General features: G+C 42.0%; 1 protein-coding gene across 7 annotated transcripts in view; it reads left to right on the top strand.

Moving 5' to 3' along the window:
- Positions 1-23,187, top strand: part of SCUBE1 (signal peptide, CUB domain and EGF like domain containing 1) — a 383,661-nt gene that overhangs the window by 312,186 nt on the left and 48,288 nt on the right. For 4 of the 7 annotated variants that reach the window (XM_019481708.1, XM_019481710.1, XM_019481704.2 and 1 more), the window contains 6 exons: positions 4,414-4,530; positions 9,485-9,607; positions 18,561-18,680; positions 20,124-20,216; positions 21,010-21,126; positions 22,819-22,977. In XM_019481708.1, coding sequence (XP_019337253.1) covers positions 4,414-4,530; positions 9,485-9,607; positions 18,561-18,680; positions 20,124-20,216; positions 21,010-21,126; positions 22,819-22,977 — 729 coding nt within the window. The remainder of the gene's footprint in view (positions 1-4,413; positions 4,531-9,484; positions 9,608-18,560; positions 18,681-20,123; positions 20,217-21,009; positions 21,127-22,818; positions 22,978-23,187) is intronic. The other 3 variants (XM_019481707.1, XM_019481705.2, XM_019481706.2) reach the window with 2 other exon arrangements.

The following is a 23,187-nucleotide window of genomic DNA, read 5'->3' as shown; positions in this document are numbered from 1 at the left end:
ACTACATCCAACCAGGTTTATCTTAAAGTAGTTTGGGCCATTTTGAAAGAGGTTTATTTGCACTGAACTTTTATTCTGTTACAGTTAAACCAGTTTCCAATCACTGAAGCCAGTTTATGTGTAACTTCTGTCTCTAGCCATAAAAATAAAAGACTATTAATGCTGCCTGGCAAGAGCTATGATCAAATACTAATATAATTTACTCCTGACTAGCATTCAAGGAAATATTTTAGATGAATAGTTTATTTACTGAAAGTGGTAGTTTGGGGTCATCTGAATGTATTGGTGCCAAATTTAACAAATTGTTTCACCTGAAACAAGGGGGACATTTTTTTCTGTAAATTTGAAATGTTCCTCTGTCATTTATCCCTCTGTCATTTTCAAAACCAAGCATTTTGATTTTTCATCTCAAATTAATGTTTGAAAATATATTTAACTTTTTTTTTTAAGAAAAGGGTAAAAATCATCTAAAATATAACATTTCATTTTGGGATCTAAACATTTTTTCAGCATTTAATTTTTATGCTGAAACAATATTACTATCAGATTGACTCAACTTTTTTTTCTGTCCATCATACCCAGGGGCAACGTGTAGGGGGTGCACGTGCACACCCTAAGAGTGCCGGTGCACCCCCTGTCCGGCTGCGCTCCCTGTTTAGCCGGTGGGTAGGGGGGCAGTCAGGAGCAGCAGTGCCCCCCAGTGAATGGCAGCTGGGAAGCAGGGTCACCAGCAAAAGCGGCCGTGCTGCTTCTGGTGGCCGTGGGAGTTCCCAAAGCGGTGCGGCCGCTTTTACGGTGAGTGAAATCGGCCGTGTGATTGGCTGCCGGGGGACCCCCCCTCACCTCCCCCTGGCCAGCAGGATTGGCCCCCAGGGGACCCTGCCCCCCAGTCACTGGCTGGTGTGAAGGGGGGGGGCATGTGGTCTCCCTGACTCAAGAGACACCAGACACCCATGATCACACCAAAAAAATCAGTTATTCCGATTGATCAACTCCTGACCTGCAGCACCTCTGCCATTATAATCTTGGGAGTTGTCTTAAGTACACAATGTTAAACTATATAATTTTCTTTCTAAACAAAGGGTGAAGTCTGGACACTCAAATTCATTCTCAACTGCAAACTAAGCAGGATTTGAAACCCAGTTCTCTGGAGGTGAAAGGCAGGTGTAATGAACAACTGTTCAGTCACTGCCCAGATGTTTAGTTCTTTTTGGGAATATGGAACTAAGTTAAAAATACCCTTCTAGAGATGACATGGACGTGACTTCATGCAGCAATAGCATGATCCAAAGGAAAAATCATAGAGCTTTTGGGAGTCAGCAGCCGCCACTAATCAGAACACTGATATCGGACAGAGAGGCCAGAAACAATTCTAGCATTCTAGCTTAAACATGCAGCCAGCTTCCTTTAGCGCAGAGTAAATGGTGAATATTTTTCCCTTTTCTATGGCCAGTGCTGAATTCCACAGGAGACTGGTGATTTTGCCATTGTTGGGGGTGCAGGAAACTTATTGCCTTGAGCATAGACTATCATGGAGATGTCCTATCTTGTCAGGAAATAAGGAACACAAACGAAAGGGCTTATTGTTCAAGTGTGCAGAGGGTGTCCAATCTCATACAGCTATAACAAGATCAAAATCAAAGGCTGAATTTCTCATGATAGCAGCAAGAGGTGGGGTACTGGATTTAAATGGCTAAAATGCCTTTTAAACCCTATTTGTATTATAAGAAAAATATTTGTTGTAACATCTCCATTAGTCAGCCTGAACTAATATAAATTATACAATTTATATTATACAATAGATTCAACAGCATTGCATATATCCATTCTATAAGAACATGTTAATAGACAAACTCTTACTTAAGAAGCCACAAAGTGGTATAAATCCTTGTTACTGTCAGAAAGCAAAGGGCCTAACCCTGTAGTCACTGAAGTCAATGGCATGATTCCAGTTGACTTAAATGGTGTTATGCTGAGGCCTTTTTTTGAGGCATATGAAGTTTTAAACAAAGACTTTCAGATTAAGTCAAAAGCCAGAATAAGGTCTTACATTAATTAAATTACAGTGACATTAATTAAATTACAATGCGTTATTTGGCTGTTTCTGAATTTAAATTTTTTTAAACTTTAACTGTAGAGCTGGTTCCCAAGTTTTACTTACACACACACACACACACACACATTGTCCTTCCCAAAGTTTGCCATTTTAAATTTTTTTATTGCAATCATTAAATATATCTAAGGCTATAAAAATAACTCTAAAAAGAAATTAATTTGGGGGGTCAAAAGAAAATTAGGAAATATTTCATAAAAATGAAGCAGGTGTGAAAAAAGGAAAACTTTAGATCCCTGGTTTTTGTTTTGTTTTCCAGGGGAAAGGTAACTTGCACATACATTGGAGATTTCAGGTTTTCTTATTTCTCATGTGGATTTCACTTTGTATCAGATGTTTGATGATTACCTGTTAATTATTTATTTTCATTTTTGTGCATTATCTTCACGTTTGTATTTATAAATATTAAATATGTTTGTGTCATAACTGTAGAAATTTTCTAAAAACCACAGAGATCCCAACCATCCAAACACTTGTACAGGAACTTTACTCCAGTGGGCTTATTCATATACCTGGAGCCGTGGTTCTCAACCAGAGTGCTGCAGCACCCTGAGATGCCATCAGATCCTTTGAAGGTACTATCAAGTGTGAGGAAATAAGCAGACAGACTCAGGCTTGTCCCTGCCTGACTGATCCACCACCCCAATGCCTAGCCCCTCTGTAAGGTGGTAAACACTGGAATATATTTTTTAATTTTTTTAATTCGATGCCACTCAATTCACAAAAATTATGGAGGGGTGCCTGCAGTCCAATGAGGGGTGCTTGGAGTCTGAAAGCTTGAGAACCAATGGCCCAGAGTTAAGCACTTGCATGAGTGGTAGCTAGGCCAAGAATTGTTCCTTACAATTCAAAAATAGTAAATAAGAAGTCGGTAGTATCTTGTTAAACAGTTTGTGGGCCCACTAATATATGTAGGCATCTACTGTTCCATATATAAAAACTACTGTTCTACATGCTGTTTTACATACTACACAGACGCACATGTATCCATCACTAGATGAAATGGCTTATATGGCTGTTCTGTTTTTTTAAATAAAGAATAAAGTGAGCACCACTAGAAAGCTCCCAAGTTATTTCAAGGGATACTATCTGCTGTTTTTCATTTAAATTAAAACTGTCAGATGGCTACATTTTCTTAATAATCTGACCTTTTAAATTAAAAAGCATTCTTGAAGGATTGTTTAAAGGACATTTTACACAAGAACCCCCTGCTGAAATTCTCCATTCTCCTATGTTTCAGCAGTTGTTTGAAAATCAGGCCTGGTGCTGTTTAATGATTGTTGCACGCCCTGGGAAGGAGCAGAAATGTCATGCTGTTAATTATACTCATTATGAAAATTACCATCTGAATATGCATAGCATATTTGTGAATGCTGGCAATTAGAGATGGGTAGGGAGTTTTTTAGCGCTGAAATCCCTGCCTTGAATCATGGGGAGAGTGGACTTGAAACAAGGGCACCCATGTGCCTGGTGAGTGTTCTGACCAGCAGGCTCTAAGGTATTCTGAGGCAAAATTTATCTGTTAGATTTATATCATATATGTATTAGAGAGAGAGAGAGAGAGAGAGAATGAAAAGGACATTGTTTAAGCACTCAGCTTGGAGTTGGGATGTGATGCCTAAATTTCAGTCTTTGTTCCAGTAAAGTGGAATAGCATAGACAGAAGTTTGTGGGCCCTCCCACCTCAGAATACCCAATATCATGGAAATCAAGATATTCTCTGGAGGGACAGGAAATGTTGGTCCAGTTCCCTTGAGAAGGAACCCACCTTCCAAATTAATGTTGTAACCATGAAGCCAGTGGACGGGTTGGGGGGAGAACACCAGCAGGTTTCTACATATAATTGTTGTTTTCCTTCGCTTTTCTTGCAGGTGACCAATGCAAACCATTTCACGTTGAAAGAAACTGAATTTTTCAGGTTATTTTTTCAGAAAAAAAATCAAAAAATTAATTTTTTCAGATTTTCTGTCCGTTTTGTAGCCACACTAACAAAATCAATTTTTTGCACAGCCCTAGTGGTATGACGCCATCTGAAACTAAATTTATGTCACCTAGTGGTCAAAATATGTATTGCAACCCTAACACATTCCTAAAGCACACTTACCTTTTTTTCCTCCCTGACCCCTGAGCCCTCTCTTCCTCAGGCGATAAGGAAATGCAGCTACTGTTTTCCTTCTGCTCTTACTTAGGAATGTTGCTTAGGTATATCAATAATGTCAATGCAATGAATGAGAGAGTTAGATTTCATTCATCAGGTTTGAATGAGTTCTGACTTCTTCAAACTTTTTCTCTGAATTCAGATATAGATGAGTGCTCATTTGAAAGGACCTGTGATCATACCTGCATCAACTACCCAGGAAGTTTTGAATGTCTCTGTCACAAAGGCTACACGTTGTATGGAATGACACATTGTGGAGGTTTGGAGACTGAGTTTTACCTCTATATTTCTTTGTTTTGTACAATCATGTACTAAGTGATGGATGTTTACCTTTGCTGAGACTCCAGCACTGAAAATGCCAGATTAAGATTAAATAAACATGGCCAGGTATGAAAAAATTGCAGAATCTCAAAACTGCCTTAGATATTCTTGGGAGAAGAGTATCTGAAAAAGAATAATCCTTGCTGCATTATGTAAAGGTGCCAAGATGGACCATGATCCTGAATTTTGATCTGTGCAAGCCAGTTGCCATGTCTCCATGAAGCCCCACTCAAGTCAAGGAGGCTTTGCACAGACTTCTTCATCTTCACAAGACAGGCCTTGGGCCCCTGATTGAGACTCCTTTCTATATAATGGACAGTGTGGTCTCTTCCCAAAGAGCTTAAGACCAATGGCCATGATCTTACAAACATGTAACACAGCTGAGTAAAGTTGTTCACATATGAGTTTATAGGATCAGGGTCTAAGATGTTCACATAGCAGTGTCTGCTTTCAAAGTATTTTGTAGACATATGTAGCCAACTCTCTAAATTAGGAAAAATAAGTAGTGCTTATCCCTATTTTTTAAATAGGAAGTGGCACATAGTTTATGGGATTTGCCATGATTTGCTTGCTTACTTAATAAATTAATTAATTTAAGGTAGTGTTGGAGTGATGTTGTAGCTATGATGATCCAAAAATTCAAGAGGCGAAGATCTTTGTCTGTGATATATTTTATTAGACCAACTGTTCATTTAAATTAATTTAAACCATAAATATTTACTTATATTCAGCCACCATTAGGCCTCTGGTGTAGCTGATTTCCAATTCCAGTGTCAATAAGCTACCCGTATCCCTCACCCCTGATCTACACAGCTCCTTTTAATTTGGATCAAGTAAGAGCATAGTGGCTTTTAGCCATCTGATTGACAATGTGTGTTCCAAGGGCATCCTAAACTATTTGTTTGCCCCACAACATCTACAGGATCAGCTTTCTATCAGCCTCTACAGGAAGGGAAACTTTCATGTTCATTCCTGAATGTAAGTCTACTCTGCATCTGTAGTAGCTCACACTCCATGTCCATTTGCCACTCAGCTGGCTAACGCAGTGTGGTCTCCTGTCAGAACATTTAATAAGCAGACAGTCTTTTGATTATGTCCCAAATATTGTTCAAAGGAAAACAAAGGTTTGCTTGTTGGGATACATGAGGAGTCTTTAGTCTGAATTATGTTTTTAGCCAATCAGATCAGCATTATACAAATATTGTGCAAACAAATCAGGTAATAGGAAGTAGTCCATTTTTCCACCTTAAGGCTTTTCATGTAAATTATTGTTAGAAAACACTGAAGTCCAAAAGGAATCTTTCCTTTTTTTAACTATAAAACAAATAGGTTTTGTTTGATAAGCATAGAATTTGGGTTTTGTCCATAGTACTTTAAAATTATGCAAAGCATAATCTAAGAAAAACTGTAAACAGAAGAATAGGCTGATAACATGAAGTATCTAATTTTAAACCAACAAAAGTAAACTTTATATGTTGCTACTATATGTTAATACGTGTCAGTCTAAAGTAAATCTTTTTCGCTCAGTGAAGTTACTGGGAACAGAATCTGGCCCTAATAGTTCTGGCCCTATTTGTGCTCATTTATCATGGTAAATAGTGAATGTAAGATTTGTTTCTCATGTGTTAACAGGGAGGTCTCTTAGTGCTAAAGAATAAACAGGGCAGCCAAGCATAGTTAGTTCTGTCCTGGTTCTAGTTACACACCATGCAACTGATTCTGAAGTATTTGCCCAGATGTAATCAAGAACAGGGTTTAGTTAATTGTTTCTATCTGAGCTCTGAGTTCCCCTGGCTTTGTGGAGTTAACTTTTGACATCCGTGCCTACCTTCTTTTAAGAAGAGAAGCTGGGGTGGATGGAGACAGGATCCTTTGTGTGGAGTGGGGTTTATGCATGCTGTGAATTAAATAGATAACAGAGCTTTCCCTGCAGCTGAGAAGAGACCTACAAGGAGTTCATCCAGAAAGGATCCTGAAGAAAAAGTCTACATTTAAGGGGCAATGATGGAAGCATAATCAGAGCTTGGGAGCATTAAGGATCTAAGCCAGTTTGTGTGTGGGGAGGGGTTGACCCTTTAATTTTTGGAGGCTCCAGAGTTTTGCATTAAACAGATCTTTAATTTAAACAATGAGACAGATATCACATCCTAGATTCAAATAATTCCATGTTTTTTGGGCAAGGCTGAATCCAGATCCTAAAAACTCATTTGGCCCTTACTTCTGTAATGAGTAGAACCAAATCTCAGATCTGAATCTAACTTCTTCAGATCCTGAGCTTTTTCATCCCAGGCCTAGCATTAGTTATAATCTATATCAGGAGATGGATGTTATGAGAGCAATGGGTATTGCCCATGTAGCAGAGAGGATAAATCAGAGTTGAAGGAAAATAGGATATTTCAGAATCTTCAGAAGATCCAGATAAAGTTTGACTCTTAGTGCCATGCTTTAATATGAGACAGAGGACGGTTATGATCTCACAGCTAAATTCTATTACATAATATGTAACATTTCACAAAAGGTCTCTTGTGAAGCTGTATTCCAAGCAGTATTACAGTATGACCAGTCCCAAACACTTAAAGATCATGACTCGGGCCCTATCAAAATCATGGCTCTTCTCTGAACCCTCTTCCACTTGAAGTACAAGATCCAAAACTGGATGTGGCATTTTAGCAGTGGTCACACTATAGTGCAGAGTGAATATAACCTCTATGGTCCTACTTGATGTTCTCCTGTCTATACATCTGGGCATTACATTCACCCTTTTGGATACAGCATCGAACTGGGAGGTCATGCTCAGTTGATTATCCACAATGACCCCTAAGTCCTTTCTCAGTCATTGCTTCTAAGGCCAGTATTCTTTGTTCTTCCCTTGTATGACCTTGTGTTTGGTTATATTGAAACACACATTATTTTCTTGTGCCCAGTTTAACTAAGTGGCCCAAGCTGCTAATGACCTGCCGTTTTCTTTTATTTGCCATTGGCATGTGTTAGCATTGATTTTAGTTTTGTCCCTCGCATCACTGATATAAATGTTGAGTAATTCAAGGCCAAAGAATCCTAGAGATACACCCACATGATGATTTCTCTTTTACACTTACATTAGGCATGTCTACACGACATTATTTATTTAATGCACATTAGCCCAATTTAAGGCACATTAAGGGTGCATGTCTACACATGTGTACTCTTAACGCACCTTAAAAATGATGATTTTAGGCTATTTGAGACTAAATTTGATACCTGCATAAAGCAGATATCAATTTTTTATGCACAATTAGCTAAGTAACATCAAGAAACATTTAGAGGCGTGGTGTGCATCAATGGATAGACTCTAGGGGTGTGCAAAATGGGCTGTATTCAATTCAGATTCAAATCAGGGGGGTTGGGGAAACTGCACCCCAAATACTTGAAAGCAGAACTCATGTCCACAGGGGCTAGCACGCCTGCAGTTTTGACCCTGCTGTGGCTTAACACATACACGTGACATGAGTTTTGCTTTCAAGAATTTGGGGTGTAGATTCCCCAAAACCCCTGCACCTAACTCCTCGAAACTTAGCAGACTTCATGCCCTCAGAAGGGGCTACCATTCCTACAAGTTTCATCCAAATCAAGCCAGAAATAACAAAGTTATAGGCTGTTTTGTCCTTCCCCATTATATCCTATGGGCAAAACGTCAAAACAGTTTTGCCATTTCAACCCTGTTTCAACGGAACAAAACAGAACAGCTGTTTCAAATTGAAACAAAATTCTAAACGAAACGCTCTTCCATCAAACCACTGGTCGAAACTTACCCTTACCACTGATTGCCATTGTCAGCAACAATGTGCAGTAGCTGCAATAGGGAACACAACAGCGTGCCTATACTGCTGCTGCTACCACCACAGCACAGACATCCGGGGGAGAGTTCCATCCTGTTGCCCCTGTTAATTGAGCTCCTGGGGCTAATGTCCAATTTGTCAACCCTAGTTGCACTACTGCAGAAGTCTAAATATATTGCATCAACCCTATTACCTTTATCAATCAAAGTGATCATTGCATCAAAAGGACAAGTGTTGTCTTCTTGTTCTGCCTTTGTATAGTGCCTAGCACAAAGGTTTATGACTGGCTCCTAGATGCAACATAAATACAAATAATTAATAAAAAAAAAATGATATTGAGTTAGTTTGACAATGCCTACTTTATACAACCCCCTGTCAATTGGTTATCCTTCTTTTAACACTTCATAAATTAAGTGGTATATCAGCCAGCATATTAATGAAGTCTTATATAAATGCTGATCGAGTAGACTAAACAAATTATGCTTAATTGTGACCAAATATCTATCTAATACAACCAAAGTTTAAAGCCTTTAACTGATGTATCAGCAACTTATTTTTGGTAATTGCCTTGCTTGCCTCTAACAAGATTCCTTCTCATTAGTATTCCTCTGACTGGTAGACTAAACAAAGTATGTTCTCTCTACTCCGTTCCTATCAAGTATGTATTTTGTCTGTTAACCATTATCCATTTCTAAAAATATATATTCTGGGTGATATTATGAATAACTTATGTTTCTAATATGCAAGAATGGATAAATCTCTTGTATATTTGCCCCTTTGAAGTTGTTGGTATTGTTTAGTATACATTATGGCCTTGATCCTACTGACAGTCGCACTCGCTTTATATATGTGAGTTGATTTTACAGATTTCAATGTGGCTGCTCGTAGTGCAAAAATGTAATCATGCACTTGAGTCTTTGCAAAATTAGGAGCTGTGTGTGTATCTATACACTCTGTGCACTAAAACTGTTTTGTGAGTGTATATGTCTGCATTGTATATATAATTAAAATGTGAACATTATACATGACATACAATAGATACATATCCTGACTTGTTTCAATACATACTTTCAGATGTTGATGAATGCAGCATCAGCAATGGTAGCTGTGACTATGGGTGCATTAACACAATGGGAAGCTATGAGTGCATCTGTCCACTTGGAAAGAAACTACACTGGAATAAAAAGGACTGTGTTGGTAAGTGAGTATCTTCCTTTTGGGTTGTATCATTTGGGCATAGTAATATGGAAAGGGATGCTTGAGAAATGTCCAAAATGTTTGTATTTAGTTGTGTAATAAATTGGAGTGTGCCCAATTTTGGACATTTTCTAGCCTCAGATAGTAGGGTAAAATCCTGGCTCCACTGAAGAAAATCTTCAGTTTAGCCATATTCACACTTTTTTCCTAAAGTTTTTCAGTGTTATGGAAGGTAATTTGGTAATTCAGTCATTCCTGTTTTGACCATGTCCACTGTCTCTCTAGGTCAGTGATTCTCAACTAGGGTGCTGTGGCAATCTGGGGTGCCATGGCACTCTGGGGTGCCTTGAGATCGTTCCAATGGTGCCATTAGGTGCCACATAATGTTGTCACTGTTAGGTTTACAAATGTGATTCACAAGATGAACCAAGAGATTTCAAATAGAAGTCCATCTGAGTTCTTTGCGACAGGAAAACTGCGCTATTATTTTTCTGTAGTCACAAAAAGATTGAAAACTTTGACACACAAAAAGAGTCACACTAAGAGTGACAACTACCTGCTGTAAGTATTTTAATTTAACATATTTTTCTGAGCAGGGGGTGTTTAATTGTTCGTGAAACTGGTAAAATCCTTTTTATCTAAATAACTTCTGGCTGACACATTTAGCATCTGATCCTGCACTCCTTTTGCAGTTGAAACACCACTTAGTCCAATTAGGATTCTGACTGAAAACTCTGGTATCACACTCATATTTAAAACAGCATATGCTGATCATAGAGGCAGTCTTTGTTTAAAACAGTGATACTTACCCAAGGTGTTGCAGCACTCTGGCCTTCCTTGAGATCCTTTCAAACTTGCTGCAAAGTGCCACGCAACATTAGTACTGATGGGCATGCAAACATGATTCACAAGACAAACCCAGAGACTTCAAATAGGAATTCATACCATTGAAAACATTCTAAGCTTTGGTGGTCTTTCTGAGTTCCTTGCACCAGAAGAATTACTCTATTATTTTTCTGTAGTGAAAAAACAAGTGAAAAGTAAAACCTGGCGTGTTCCAAGCAGTGCCTCAAACTGAATGAGGGGTGCTTGAGTCTAAAAATGTTGACACCCGCTGGGTTAAAAGCAGTCAGTCAGCCTTGGTGGTGTATGTCAGCATCTAGAAGACAAGTGATCACATCATGAAAATAAAGAATGTATTAATTGGCAAATATCAGTGATGGAATGGAAAGAAACAAGAGTCCCTGCAGGAAGTCTCCCGAAAAAGGGCTGAGCACAAATGTCTGGGAGCACTAACTACAAGATGCTGGCTTAGTCTTTTGGGGAAGTTTTGTTTTGATGATTAAAAATCATCAGCCCACAGATCCATGTCATCTGGCCCACAAGGCTCCCCATGGGTCCAAGGAAATTTGTCGGTGGGGAATGGTGACAGTGTTAATTGCCACCATTCCTCACTGTCAAATTTCCAAGACCCACATGGGTAGATTGGCCCTGCCTGGGCTGGCCCCATGAAGAAGGATTGGGCCCCAGCCCTGCACAGCTGCATTAGGCCTCACTGCATGCTGGATCAGGCCTGCAGATTGAATTGGCACTGCTTATCCAACCCACAGACTAAAAGGCTAGGGAAAGACATTACATATAAACTGGTTTAAACTATAACAAGAACAGATGTTCAGTGTACATAAACCTGCTTGAAAATGACTGAAACCGGCTTGAGATAAACCTGGTTGAATGTATCAGACTTAACTGATTTGGGTCAAACTCGTTTATGCAATGTCTGTCCCAAACTCCTTGCTGGTTTTAAGATAAATCAGACTCCACCAGCATCTTGGCATGCTCTCTGGGCTGGCCAGGGCTCTCTGCCCCACAGCAGAGCTGGCCCCTCCCCTCTGCTCTTCCCCATGCCCCCCCCCCTTCCCCCAACTCGCTGCTTAAGCATAGATCCCTTCCTCATTTCTCCCACAGCACAGACTGTAGGCAGCATGTGGTCTGCTAGCTAATGCTGTGTAAGGCATATAGGGCCTTTTGGAGGTACAGGTTTCCCTCGCTTTATGCGGTTTCTGTATGTGTGAATTCACTGTTATGCGATGACCCATTTTATACCAAAAATTTGTTATACACGAGGTAAATTCACTCTTGTGCAATCAGTGTGGTGGAAGCCCACAGTCAGCTGCTTTGTGCGGTGCATTGTGGGAGTGATGCCATAGGCAGAGAAAGAAAAAATTATTTGGGGGGACTGAGCCGGGTGGTGGTAGCTGGGCCAGGCTGCAGCATCAGCCCCTGCAGCCTGGCCTGGTCCGGCCCCATCAGTGCAGCACTCCAGGAGCTGTGAGCCATGGAGCCTTCCGGCAACAATGCCTGTGCTTTGCTGCAGCTGGTACCCGTGCTTCTGGAGCTGCAGCTGCCCCAGGAGCAGTGGAACAGCACATCAGTACAGTTAAGGGGGTCAGTATAGTCAAAGTCTTGGAACATATCCCTATTTGTTACATTGTAAAGTGGGTTCCCTTTATGCAAATTTGAGTTAAGCGCCGTTTTCCAGGAACGCACGTAAAGCATAAAGTGAGGGAAACCTGTAATCAACAGCTCACATGATAATGTCCCTGCATTCCTTCCTTTGCAAAAAGCTGTTTAAGAAGAGCTTGTAATAAGCCAGGCTTTCTTTTCTGATGGGGTGCTAAATGCTGATAACAGAACTGATAAATGCCCCCCTCAGCTCTTTGAATAAGGGAAGAAAGGGCTGCTCTAGCACCTCCCCAGCTTCTAGCCTGAGCCACTGCAGGCATGTGCCTACATTTCTGGGATGTCTGTCTGGTTACAAAACTGATTTACCCTAGCCAGGTTAGACTAACCTGCAAAGATTGAATTAATTCAGGCTCAGGCTTTTTGAATGTCTGTCCCTAGCCAGCAGGTTGGGGACCACTGGTTTAATATATTAAGCATCCTTCCTAAGAGGTAGGCCTTCCACTTCCAAGGATTCACTGATCTCAAAAAGTTTGTACCATTTCTGGCTCTTTTGAAATGCCATCATAGTCTTATCTACAGTGAGCCAAATGCCTTGTAAGACATTCACAGGAAATGCCTAAGGAGAAGTCACAGGAATTGATAGCTAATAAAAATATTGAAGAACAACCAAGTGAAGTCATGCTGATATTTCACAGTATCTCACACAAAAGGGACATCATCTGTGGCTTTCAGTCAACTTCACGTGTCATATTGTAAAGAAAGGTGAAGATGTAACACGTTAGAAGTCATGTAACCTAAGCATATGTTTGGGCATGACACTGAGGCAGTAATCTGATTGTCACTTAATTTTATCCAATTTCTTTCTGTTCTGTGAAGAATAATGCTGCATTAAATGACATGGGATCTGGTGGCCTTTTACAAACTCACCAGTGGGAATTGGGGGAGGCTCTGTTCCCCTGGGCACCACCCGGGGTTACTAGGAATAATGGCCACAAATTGTTAGAGAGAACGTTCAGGCTGGACATCAGGAGACATTACTTTACAGTTAGGGCTGCCAGGCTCTGGAACGGGCTCCCAAGTGAGGTGGTGCTCTCTCCTACCTGGGGGGTCTTCAAGAGGAGGCTGGACAGATATTTGGCTGGGGTGATATGACCCTGGCACCCATTCCTACCCAAGGCAGGGGGTTGGACCTGATGATCTGTTTAGGTCCCTTCCAACCCTAAGTACTATGATACTATGATTAGAGCTAAGTACTGAAGGAACTAGAGTGACAAAACTGTTACAAGATCATCTGCTCTTTTCCCAACTAGCATATGACTAAGTCCTCAGAGACAGGGACATAAATCACCAACAAAAACTATAGTGTTTTGAATCTGGCACATAGTTAGATCACCCATGTGATGTATTGTATTCCCCTTCAATCTAGTCAGAATGTTGTTCTCAAAATGAAAAGTATTATTAAAAATATTTTCTAGTCATAAACTTTCTTTATTTTTTGTAATACTATGTTGGAAGACAGAAAATAAAGCATCAATTTCTACTGATATTCTCCATTTTATTCAGTGGATAGATATTTTGATGAGTCTTAAAATGAACCTGATCATTTTGCTGATATCCTTGATCTTTTATCAACATAGTTGGAGGAAACTGTTGTAATCTGTTTAGAAAAGCATAAAGAGAAGAAGAATGACCATAACAGTGATTGTGAATGCTAAATAACTCATGAACATTCAAGGTACACAATGCTCTTTTTCTCATTTTGTACTTCCCTAGTCTCCTCAGTTTGGGCATGTCAGGCTTTTTACAGACACTATTTAATTAAGCATCAAAACAGGCCTCTGAGGGAAGTAAGTATGATTATTCCCATATAGACTATGGGGAATTAAAGGAAGTACAGAGACTTGCACATAAATTAGTAAAGCCAGGCATATAATATAGGCATCCATACTGACAGAACCATTTCTGTAACTTAACTTCCCTATTGAATTGGTCCAACCCAAGCAAAACTTATTCCAACTAGCTATTTTGGTTGGCCTGTTTTATCCAGGCCCTGCTTAGATGCCTCCAAAATTTGATCCTTGTAGACTTTTTTTTCTGGTTGACCCCAAACTTGTCTGGCTGCTTTTCATTGGATTCTAATACTGCTTCTTTAAGTGCCCAATTGCTGCTGTTATCCAAAGAATGTCTTGGTTTATGGCACCCTGACATCTGCAAGGTGGAATCAAGCAAGGAAGGAAGCTAAGTCAGCCAATTGGTCTTAAGATCTTAAGCCAAAAATAGTCTAATACAGGGGCCGGCAATTATTTCAGGTGGAAGGCCGCTTACCCAGTTTTGGCAGGCTGTTGAGGGCCGCATGGGTAGCCCTGCCCCTTGACAGGTGCCCTGCCCCTGGTCACCATCTTGGGATCAATGTCCCAATGTCTTGGGACCCAAGACATTGGGACATTTGTTCTATGTTCCAGGGCCAGCACCAGTGGGGCCCAAAGTGGGGCACAGGCTGGCAGGGGTCTGTGGAGCCGGGCTGGGCTGCACCAGCAGGGAGAGGGGGGAGCTGACCCAGCTCCATAAAGCCCCTGCTGGCTGGGACCCCGCGCTCCTGCCACCCTGCTCTGGGCCCCACCAGCACTGGCCCTGGGACACCAGTGCAGGCCTCATGCTCCTGCTGGCTCCCCGCCCACTCACTTCCAGTGCCCCCCCAGCCCTGCGGTACAGGCTGGGGGCAGTGCACAGCCTCGACCCACTGCTCTTCGGCAGGAAAGAAGCTGGTGCTGAGCACAGGGAAAAGTGGCCCTTCACCCGCCCCGGGGCCAGTGCTCCCTGCTGCAGGCACTCACAGCCCACGCAAGGCTGTCTTGAGCAGGCACAGGCAGCCCCACATGGGCTGCAAGTGGCTGCAGCATGGGGTGCCAGCCACGGGGCAAATGAGGGGCCGCTTTTCCCTGCACTTAGCACCAGCTTGTAACCTGGCCCTGCTGCCAGCCTTGGCTCTGTGCCGGCTCCGGGCTCACCCATCAGGGCTGCATGCAGCGGCAGCAGCTGCAGCCTCCCTGCATGCTGCATCAGGCAGTGTTGGCTGCTGCTGCCTGCCTGGAGTTTGCATGCTAGGCAGGCCAGAAGTGGCAGTGGCAAACACTGCCCGGGGCAGCAAGTGGGGGGGCCGCAGCTGCTATCACCATGCACAGCCCCAACAGGCTAGCATGGAGCTGCATGGGGCCCAGGCTGGTAGTGGGGCTGGGTTAAAAGGTGGTGCTGAGTGCAAGGGGTGGGGGGAAGCGGCCCCTCACCTGCCCCGTGGCCGGCGCCCCATGGTGTAGTCACTCGCAGCTCACCTGGGGCTGCCTGTGCCTGCTCTGGACAGCCCCGCATGGGCTGCGAACAGCTGCAGCAGGGTGCACCAGCCACAGGGTGAGGAAGAGCTGCTTTCCTCCACACTGGGAAGGAGCAGGGAAGGAGCCCAGGGAAAAGCTGAGCCCAGGGAGGGGAGTAGCCCTTCCCCCCCCCCCCCCCCCGTGGCCAGCGCTCCCTGCTGCAGCCGCTCGCAGCCAATGCAGGGCTGTCCAGAGCAGATGCAGGCAGCCCCATGAGGGCTGCGAGTGGCTGCAGTGTTGGGTGCCGGCCACAGTGCGGGCAAGGGGCTGCTTTCCCACCCTGCCATGCTCAGCTTTTCCCTGGGCCACTTTTCCCCAGGCTCCTTCCCTGCCCAGGGTCCTCCCCTGTCCTTCCCTGCCCCCCTCCCCCTTACCTGAGGTTCCAGCACAGGGCAGCCGCATGGTTCCAGGCCAGAAGCCCTGGCTGGGGCTTCCGGCTGGGGGGGCAGGACCGGGCAGGCCCTGCTGTTGTGGGAGCCTGCTGGGGCTTCCCCTGGGTCCTACTGCCCTTGCTTCCTGTCATTTTTGATAGGGGGGGAGTCTGTCATTTTTTACAGGAACCAAGGACAGAGAAATATTAATTTTCTAAATTGGGGGGGCCCCATGGGCTGGATAGAATGGCCTCGCAGGCCAGATCTGGCCTGTGGGCCATATCTTGCCCACCCCTGATCTAATGTGGTAGAGGAGATACTGTGAGGGATAATGTCCTCACATCGAAAGTGATTTTCAATAGGGTTTAAGAGACAGTTAACCATGCTTGTCCAAAGGGAAGCAGAAGGCAGGGCAGGGTGCCATCTTAGGGCTTTGTCACACATTACACTTAGGACATGTTTTATTTAGATCACGTAAATATTACTATGAATTAGAAAGTTTTCTGAGTAGTTGCATAGTAATGCTTACCACAGTCTAAAAAAAAACACTACATAAGTGCTGGAGCGTGAAGACTCTAGTGCAACTGGGGGGAGGGGAAGGGAGGGAAGGGGTTGGAACCAACAAACAGCTGTCTGTGAAGTTTGTAATCTCCACACCCATAGATTTGGTGATGTAAAAACAAAGTAAAACATTTTCTGTCCATTACCATTGCATGGTTTATTTTACAGCAACTAGAAGAAAAAGAGTTTGTAATCAAGAAGCTATTTGCCACTCCCAGCCTCCCCACCGCATCAGCCTCCTGACTGTATTACTTCCATGGAGCAGTCAGGCATTAGCTCTACACATGTTAGGTAATACGATCTGGACACACTCCTTGCAGGGAAAGTCCTACCTTTGCTACACTACAATGGTACTTACTGGTGTTTTACTGTTGAAAACTCAGATGCTAGCATTTAAAGTGTAGTTAATGTGTCCTAAGTGTAATGTGCAACAAGGCCCTTAGAGAGCTTATTTAGAGACCAACTGGTTCAGAGAGTCCATTACTAGCACCTGATGAAATAAATTGTTACCTATGAAAGCTCATGCCACTAGGAACCAGTTGGTCTCTAAATAAGATAATGCCCTGCCCTTCCCTGCCTTCTACAGGATTTAAAAAACTGAAGTCAACAGAAACTTAATTTAGCTTCTAAAGTCTGATTTAACTTGGAGCTGCTACTGTAAAAAGAGTTTAATAACTCTTCACCTGCTTAATCCAGGCAAAACACAAAAACTGAAATTCAAGATTATAAAGCCGTGCAAAGGAGAAGTAACATAGCCTTTGCTTGAACATGGTGACACCTAGTGGTTATAGCTGAGACATGCACTTAGTAGAAATTATCAAAGATCCTCCTGAGTCTAGCAGCCTGCTTAACTGGATTATAGTTCTCAACCTTTTTTACACTCAAGGCTTCCCTCAGTAGACTGAAGGCATCCCTTGGAAAATGGATTCTTATTTGAAATTTCTGGGTATATCTTGTGAATCATGTGTGTACACCTAACAGTGCTAACGTTGTGCAGCACCATGGTTGAGAACTGGGCTACCATGATTAAGGCACACAATTCTCTATAGCCAACAGCAGATGGGGAAGCAATGTGGCTGTCATCATCTCCAACCACCTTTGAGTGCACAGTGTGGATGTTTACAGCTGAGTTGACTTGGAGATGGCCTTTGATACAGGTCCAGATTTGAACTCATGGCTCTGGAACCAGATGCCTTAGCAGCTCTGTACCTAATGGTATACATGATTAAATAGCACTTGCTTCCCAGAGGATTTCAATTTAAACTTCAGTTATTTCTGGGGTGAAGCTCAAACTGTACAGCTTACAGTAATCTTACATAACATCAGCTCAAGGTAGAAAGTGGATACTTTATCCAAATTAGTGGCGGGGTTTTAAGGGCTAGAGAAGACTGCCTTCCTTTGTAATTAAACTTTTTGGGGGTTTAGCAAGGAAGAGTTCTTGCTCCCTTGTATGTACCAATGAAAAGAAGTGTCAGAACCTCTATTTTGATCCAACCTGCCAAACCTCATCTTATCCTACAATATTACTCTTCCTAACATTGTACTCAGGCCTTGGCTGAGAGTTGTCTCTATGGGAACATTACCACCCACTGACTCACCGACAGTTCTATGGTCTTCCTCTGAGGTTTCCTATTCAGGGGTGGAAAATTAGAGGGTGGAGCTGGGATTAAACAGAAATATTGGGCGAAGTCAGTGAGAGTTGGAATGGGTAGTGGAAAATATTGTACTCTCAAGAATTTAAATAAACCAATCTTAGTGAGAGTAACTCCAGTGTGTGTCATGGCAGGGGGGCCCACTGTACCTGAGAGAATATTACCAAAAAGAAAGGCAAACAATTTCCTGTGCATACTGTTACCTGCCCATTTCAGTGACTGGATTTTGCACTGTATTTGCTCTGATAGTTAAAGTTGAGAACTCTAAAAAGATGCACAATTTTAGTTCCACTGTACTGTTCCTAGTACAGATCCCAGATAGTCTCCCACTTGCTGTGAACTTAATGAACACCTTAAGTTCACAGATGTTTGGACATGGGCTGTTTTAGCAAATATTTATGAAGGGTTTTCTGTCTGTTACCATTGCATTAGCTTCATAAACATTTTCACTAATAACCCCTTTTCACACTGTCCTCTGAGTGGGAGGGTAAGGTTTTCTGGCTGCATAGTCCTTAATTTTTCATTATTTTTTCTTCAGAGATGGTGAAATGCCTCACAAATGCCAAGCCAGCTCCCCAGGCTCAGCTAGCCTGCAGTAAATCAGGGGGAATAGAAAGCTGCTTCTTGTCATGCCCATCCAACACACTCTTTGTTCCAGGTTGGTACAATCCAGCATTAATGATTCTAGATACAAGGTGACTTAATTTTCTTCTTTGAACACATTGTAGATGTATTATTATGGATTATTACAAGCAGTTATAAGGAAAAAATTAATTATAGATTAAAACATGTATGCAAATGCTAATTGAACACAGTTACACCCCATCAGCAGGGCTTGATGCTGTGAACTCCTAAGGACCATCAACTCTTATGGGAAGACTGGACCAAAGTAGTTAACTAGAGATGACAGTTGAAAAATGAATAAAACAAGGGATGTGCCAGATAAATGGATGATTAAGAATACCATGTTAAAGAGAAGTTTGAGCATAATAAATTATTAATTCAACAAATTCCAGAGATTGGAAAAAAGAAAAGGTCAGTTTCAGCAATACCTCTTGGTACCATATTCCTATAGCAATAAAGCTCCCTTAGCACACTCCACATCTGCTAAGAAATACAGATTTTACATTGTCCTGAAAGTCAACATATGTAGGTGGTTAGATAAAACTGAGCAAGTTGGAAGTGCAAGAGTCCCCATGCTAAACACTTATTGATAGCTCACCTGTAGCAGTATGGCAGGATAACCTGCGTGGGGAAGGGAAACTAGGGCCAGCACCTGTGCTGACCCCAACAACCTTACCTGGGGTCCTGAGGATCTCCCGGGGCAGAAGCAGCACTGAGCTGGCCTCTCGGAGCCTGGCCAGCAGCCAGAGTATGGCTTGCTCTGGCCGACCAGGGTCTATTTCTGACAGTGCACATTGCTACCATGGGCACCACACTGCTTTTTTTAGCAGCGGTTTTTTTTTTACACAAGGATCTCCCAGTGTCAAAAAAACTTGCCACACTTTGTATACTGAAAATTAGCAGCATGGTGAATGGGTACACACGAGCCGCGCACAGTTTGTGGTGCCTCAAATAACTTTGAGGCACTGCAGATTGCACGTGCGCGCTCATCTGGATGCATCCTACATGTTATTTTTTTCTATCAAAAATTCTGTCAAAGTAGTTTAAATTAAAGTTACTCAGGAAAGAGAGTTTAGTTTTGAATTAACTGCTGTTTTCCACACTGGTAAATTTTGTGATGTAAAAACAGAGTAAAACATTTTCTGCCCATTACCATCATATGGTTTATTTAACAGTTCACAGCCTGGAAAAAAAGATTCAGTTTATAATCAAGAATATGAAGCAATAGGCTCTGGCAAACCTAAGTCTTTGCCCACTTCAGCCACTTAAAACATCATGTGATTGGTTAATATGGTTTGTCATTTTAAGGTAAGATTTTTCAAAAGTTGTGACAATGCTAATAAGTGAAGAGTGAGGATAATACTACCAGAATGATTTTTCTCTCTGTGTGTGTGTGTGTGTGTGTGTGTGTGTGTGTGTGTGTGTGTGTGTGTGTGTGTGTATATCTCAGTATGCACACTTTCTCCTTTGTGTTCAGATTCAGAGAATAGTTATACACTGAGTTGTGGAGTTCCAGTACAACAAGGCAAGGCCCAGCAAAAGCGCAATGCAACACTGCCTACTTGTGCAGGTAGGTACTACACGTGTGTGTGTGTGTGTGTGTGTGTGTGTGTGTGTGAGAGAGAGAGAGAGAGAGAGTGCTTTTGTGCCTACACTAGTTTCTGGATTCTTTATTACAGGAAACCCTTGCCATTCGTGGATTCGCCATTCGTGGTTTCAAATATTTGCAGTGTGAATATTCAAACCCACGCTCTCTCCCTGCGCACACTCACCATGCTCCCACCCACCCCCCACTGCCAACAAAGATGATCTGCAGATGCTTCCTTTGCCTGACAAAGGGTAATTGTACCCAAAAGCTTGCAAAGAAGAATGTTTCCAGCTATTTGAGTTGGTCTAATAAAACATATTGGATTTACCCAAAGAACCTTGTCTGCCTATGTCCTTAGACCAACATGGCTACAACCTATGCCCCTTTGCAAGAATGACACACTTTGTATAATGCATAAAGGTACACTGAAATAAAGGGTTACAGATTCAGAGGATCCTGGTTGGTTTAAGTATATCCAACCTTTCTGAACGTGGGGCCGGATCATGAACTTTTTATCACCCAGTGGGCTAGCGAGCCATATTCAAAGACCTCACAGAAAGCAGCATCAACACCCCTCCCCACCCCCAAACGAAAGTACAGTGTTTACTTTCGTTTCCTGTTGCAGCACCTCGGGCCTCAGAAAACAGCTTGGAGGGATGCATGTTGGACAAGCCTGCTTTAGAGGTTGCAAGAAAATTACTAATTCAAATCAAATAAGTGCTTGCATTCATTTAGGCTGTACAAGGAATGATAAAGTTTAATTTTATTTCAACAGATTCCTTAGCCCCACCAATCAAGCAAAAAGCTCGCTTCAAAATTAAAGATGCAAAGTGCCATTTACAGCCTCGCAGCAAAGAAAAAAATAAAGGTTCTGGGAAGCAAACTCATATTGGTATGTGGTTTCTCATAACATCATCAGAGAGTCCTAAATGTTGTTTCAGTTTGTTTTGGTAACTTGTTCTCCTCACAAGTTGCTAAGAAATTTAGTTATGACTTTCAGATTTGGCCTTAACCTAGGCTTAGTCCACAATTCAGATTCAAGCTAAAGTTGGACTAGGGTTTGGATTAGCAGTGCTCATCATAAGGTGCCACCAGTTGATCTTATGAAGTCTTCAAAAATTCAGAATTTAGCTGATTCTGCAAGGCTTCTGGCAATGGTACAGTTCCCCTGAGATCAAAAGTTACTGGCCAAAGAGAATTTGGAAGGAAGTGGGCTAGGTTTGAATTTTGTTCATTAAAATTAGATAGATAAAAATAAGATATGTTATTTTAATTTGTATTATGTTCCTATTGGCATCCTATGGTGCAGGCAGAAGCAGCCTCTTCCCAGAAAAGTTAAATCTGTAGTTATGGATGGCTTCAGTTATACTGGAATATTTAGTTATATGATTTAGTTATATGATATTGCAAACAAAGGATGAAAACAAAACAGATATATCAAATTTTAGCAAAATCAGAAATGGAAATCCTTTGTCAGGCTGGTCTAGCATTTGAAAGTGGCAAAACTTGCTATGAATACATATTTTTTATTACTTTTTGTCTTTTCAGTTAAACACTTTTTCTTTTCGATATTTCCATGCAGCCTCTGCAATCTGAGCACAGTCAGGTTGTAACCTAAATTGATCTGTCCAGATTAATCCCCCACACAGAGGGAAGGACAGTAAATAAACAAGCAGTAGAAATAGGGACATGTAAAGTAGATTATCAGAATGGAGACTAGTTTTAACTGTCTAGATGAGTATTATTAACATGCAAAGTCATTTTTAAATGTGTTTTTCATCTCAAATGTCACTTTTAGAGGTAAACAGAATATAGGCTTTAAATGACACATTTCACATTTCTTTAGGATTCACATAGTATAACTTTGAGAAGTCAAGTACAGTTAAAATTTGTCTTGTACAACAAAAGTATTACTCAGAAATGGAACTGCAGCTGGGTCACCCAGTAATTTAACAGCATCACATGCAAATTTCTGATTTTGATTCTTTATTTCCCTTATCAACCTGAGGCAAAATATTATGTAAAAACACTCCTGAATTTTTATTTTCTTTTTTTACCCTCATTGGGCACAGCCAGATGAGTGCGAACGTGCCTCTTGCAGTGTCTCAAACTCCTTTGAGATGCTGCAAGAAGCACACTGTGAACACATTTTTTTGATAGCCAGACATCCCGGTATCAAAAAATACCCCAGGAGGAAAAAGCGGGGCAGGGCATGGTCCCAGACCATGCCCTGAGACAACCAGAGGCTCTGTCCTCCACAGAGACGCTCTGGTGGCCAGCCAGAGTGTCTCTACAGCTGGCACTAGCCCTAGTGCTGAAGCACACTGCCTGCCCATGTGGGGCAAGCAGTGGTGCAAGCTGGAGGGACCTGGACCCAGGTTCCTGACAAGTAACTAGCGGGTGGGGGCACTGGAGGAGGGGGGAGGTTCATCTAACCAGAAATAGTTCATCTAACAGTGCATGTGCAATGTTATGTAACATTACCAAAGCATTAATGTTAACCCAACTCTAATATCACACGCAAGCCTGTCACTTGCTACCTTGCTACTTGATTTCTCTTCCATGTCACTTCTGTTATGCAAAGGAGGTCAATTCCCTTGTACAGACAACTGTCAGGTGACCTTTGTGAATCTGAAGTGTGATTCCTCCAAGAAAAAACGCAGAGGCCGCAAGTCACCCTCCAAAGAAGTGTCTCATATCACTGCTGAGTTTGAAGTGGAGATGAAATCAGAGGAAGTCTCAGGTTTGTGAAAGATCTTGTCTGGTCTATGGGAAGGTCATGTTACAGTGCTATGGTGTGATCAGCCAGTCAACTTGCATTTCATCAGGCTTGTATGCAACATGCATTACAAAATTCAACAAGCTTTCCAAGCTCAAAGTTGATGTAATTGGAAAGTTGGCTCTGAAAATGTCTAGGAATGGTTAGAACTCATAGAAATATATGAAAGAGAAA

The sequence above is a fragment of the Alligator mississippiensis genome, chromosome 4 (genome assembly GCF_030867095.1).
Source record: "Alligator mississippiensis isolate rAllMis1 chromosome 4, rAllMis1, whole genome shotgun sequence".
NCBI classification, from domain to species: domain Eukaryota; kingdom Metazoa; phylum Chordata; order Crocodylia; family Alligatoridae; genus Alligator; species Alligator mississippiensis.
Note: the sequence above shows the minus strand (reverse complement) of the source record. Positions and strands in the feature narration are given on the sequence as shown.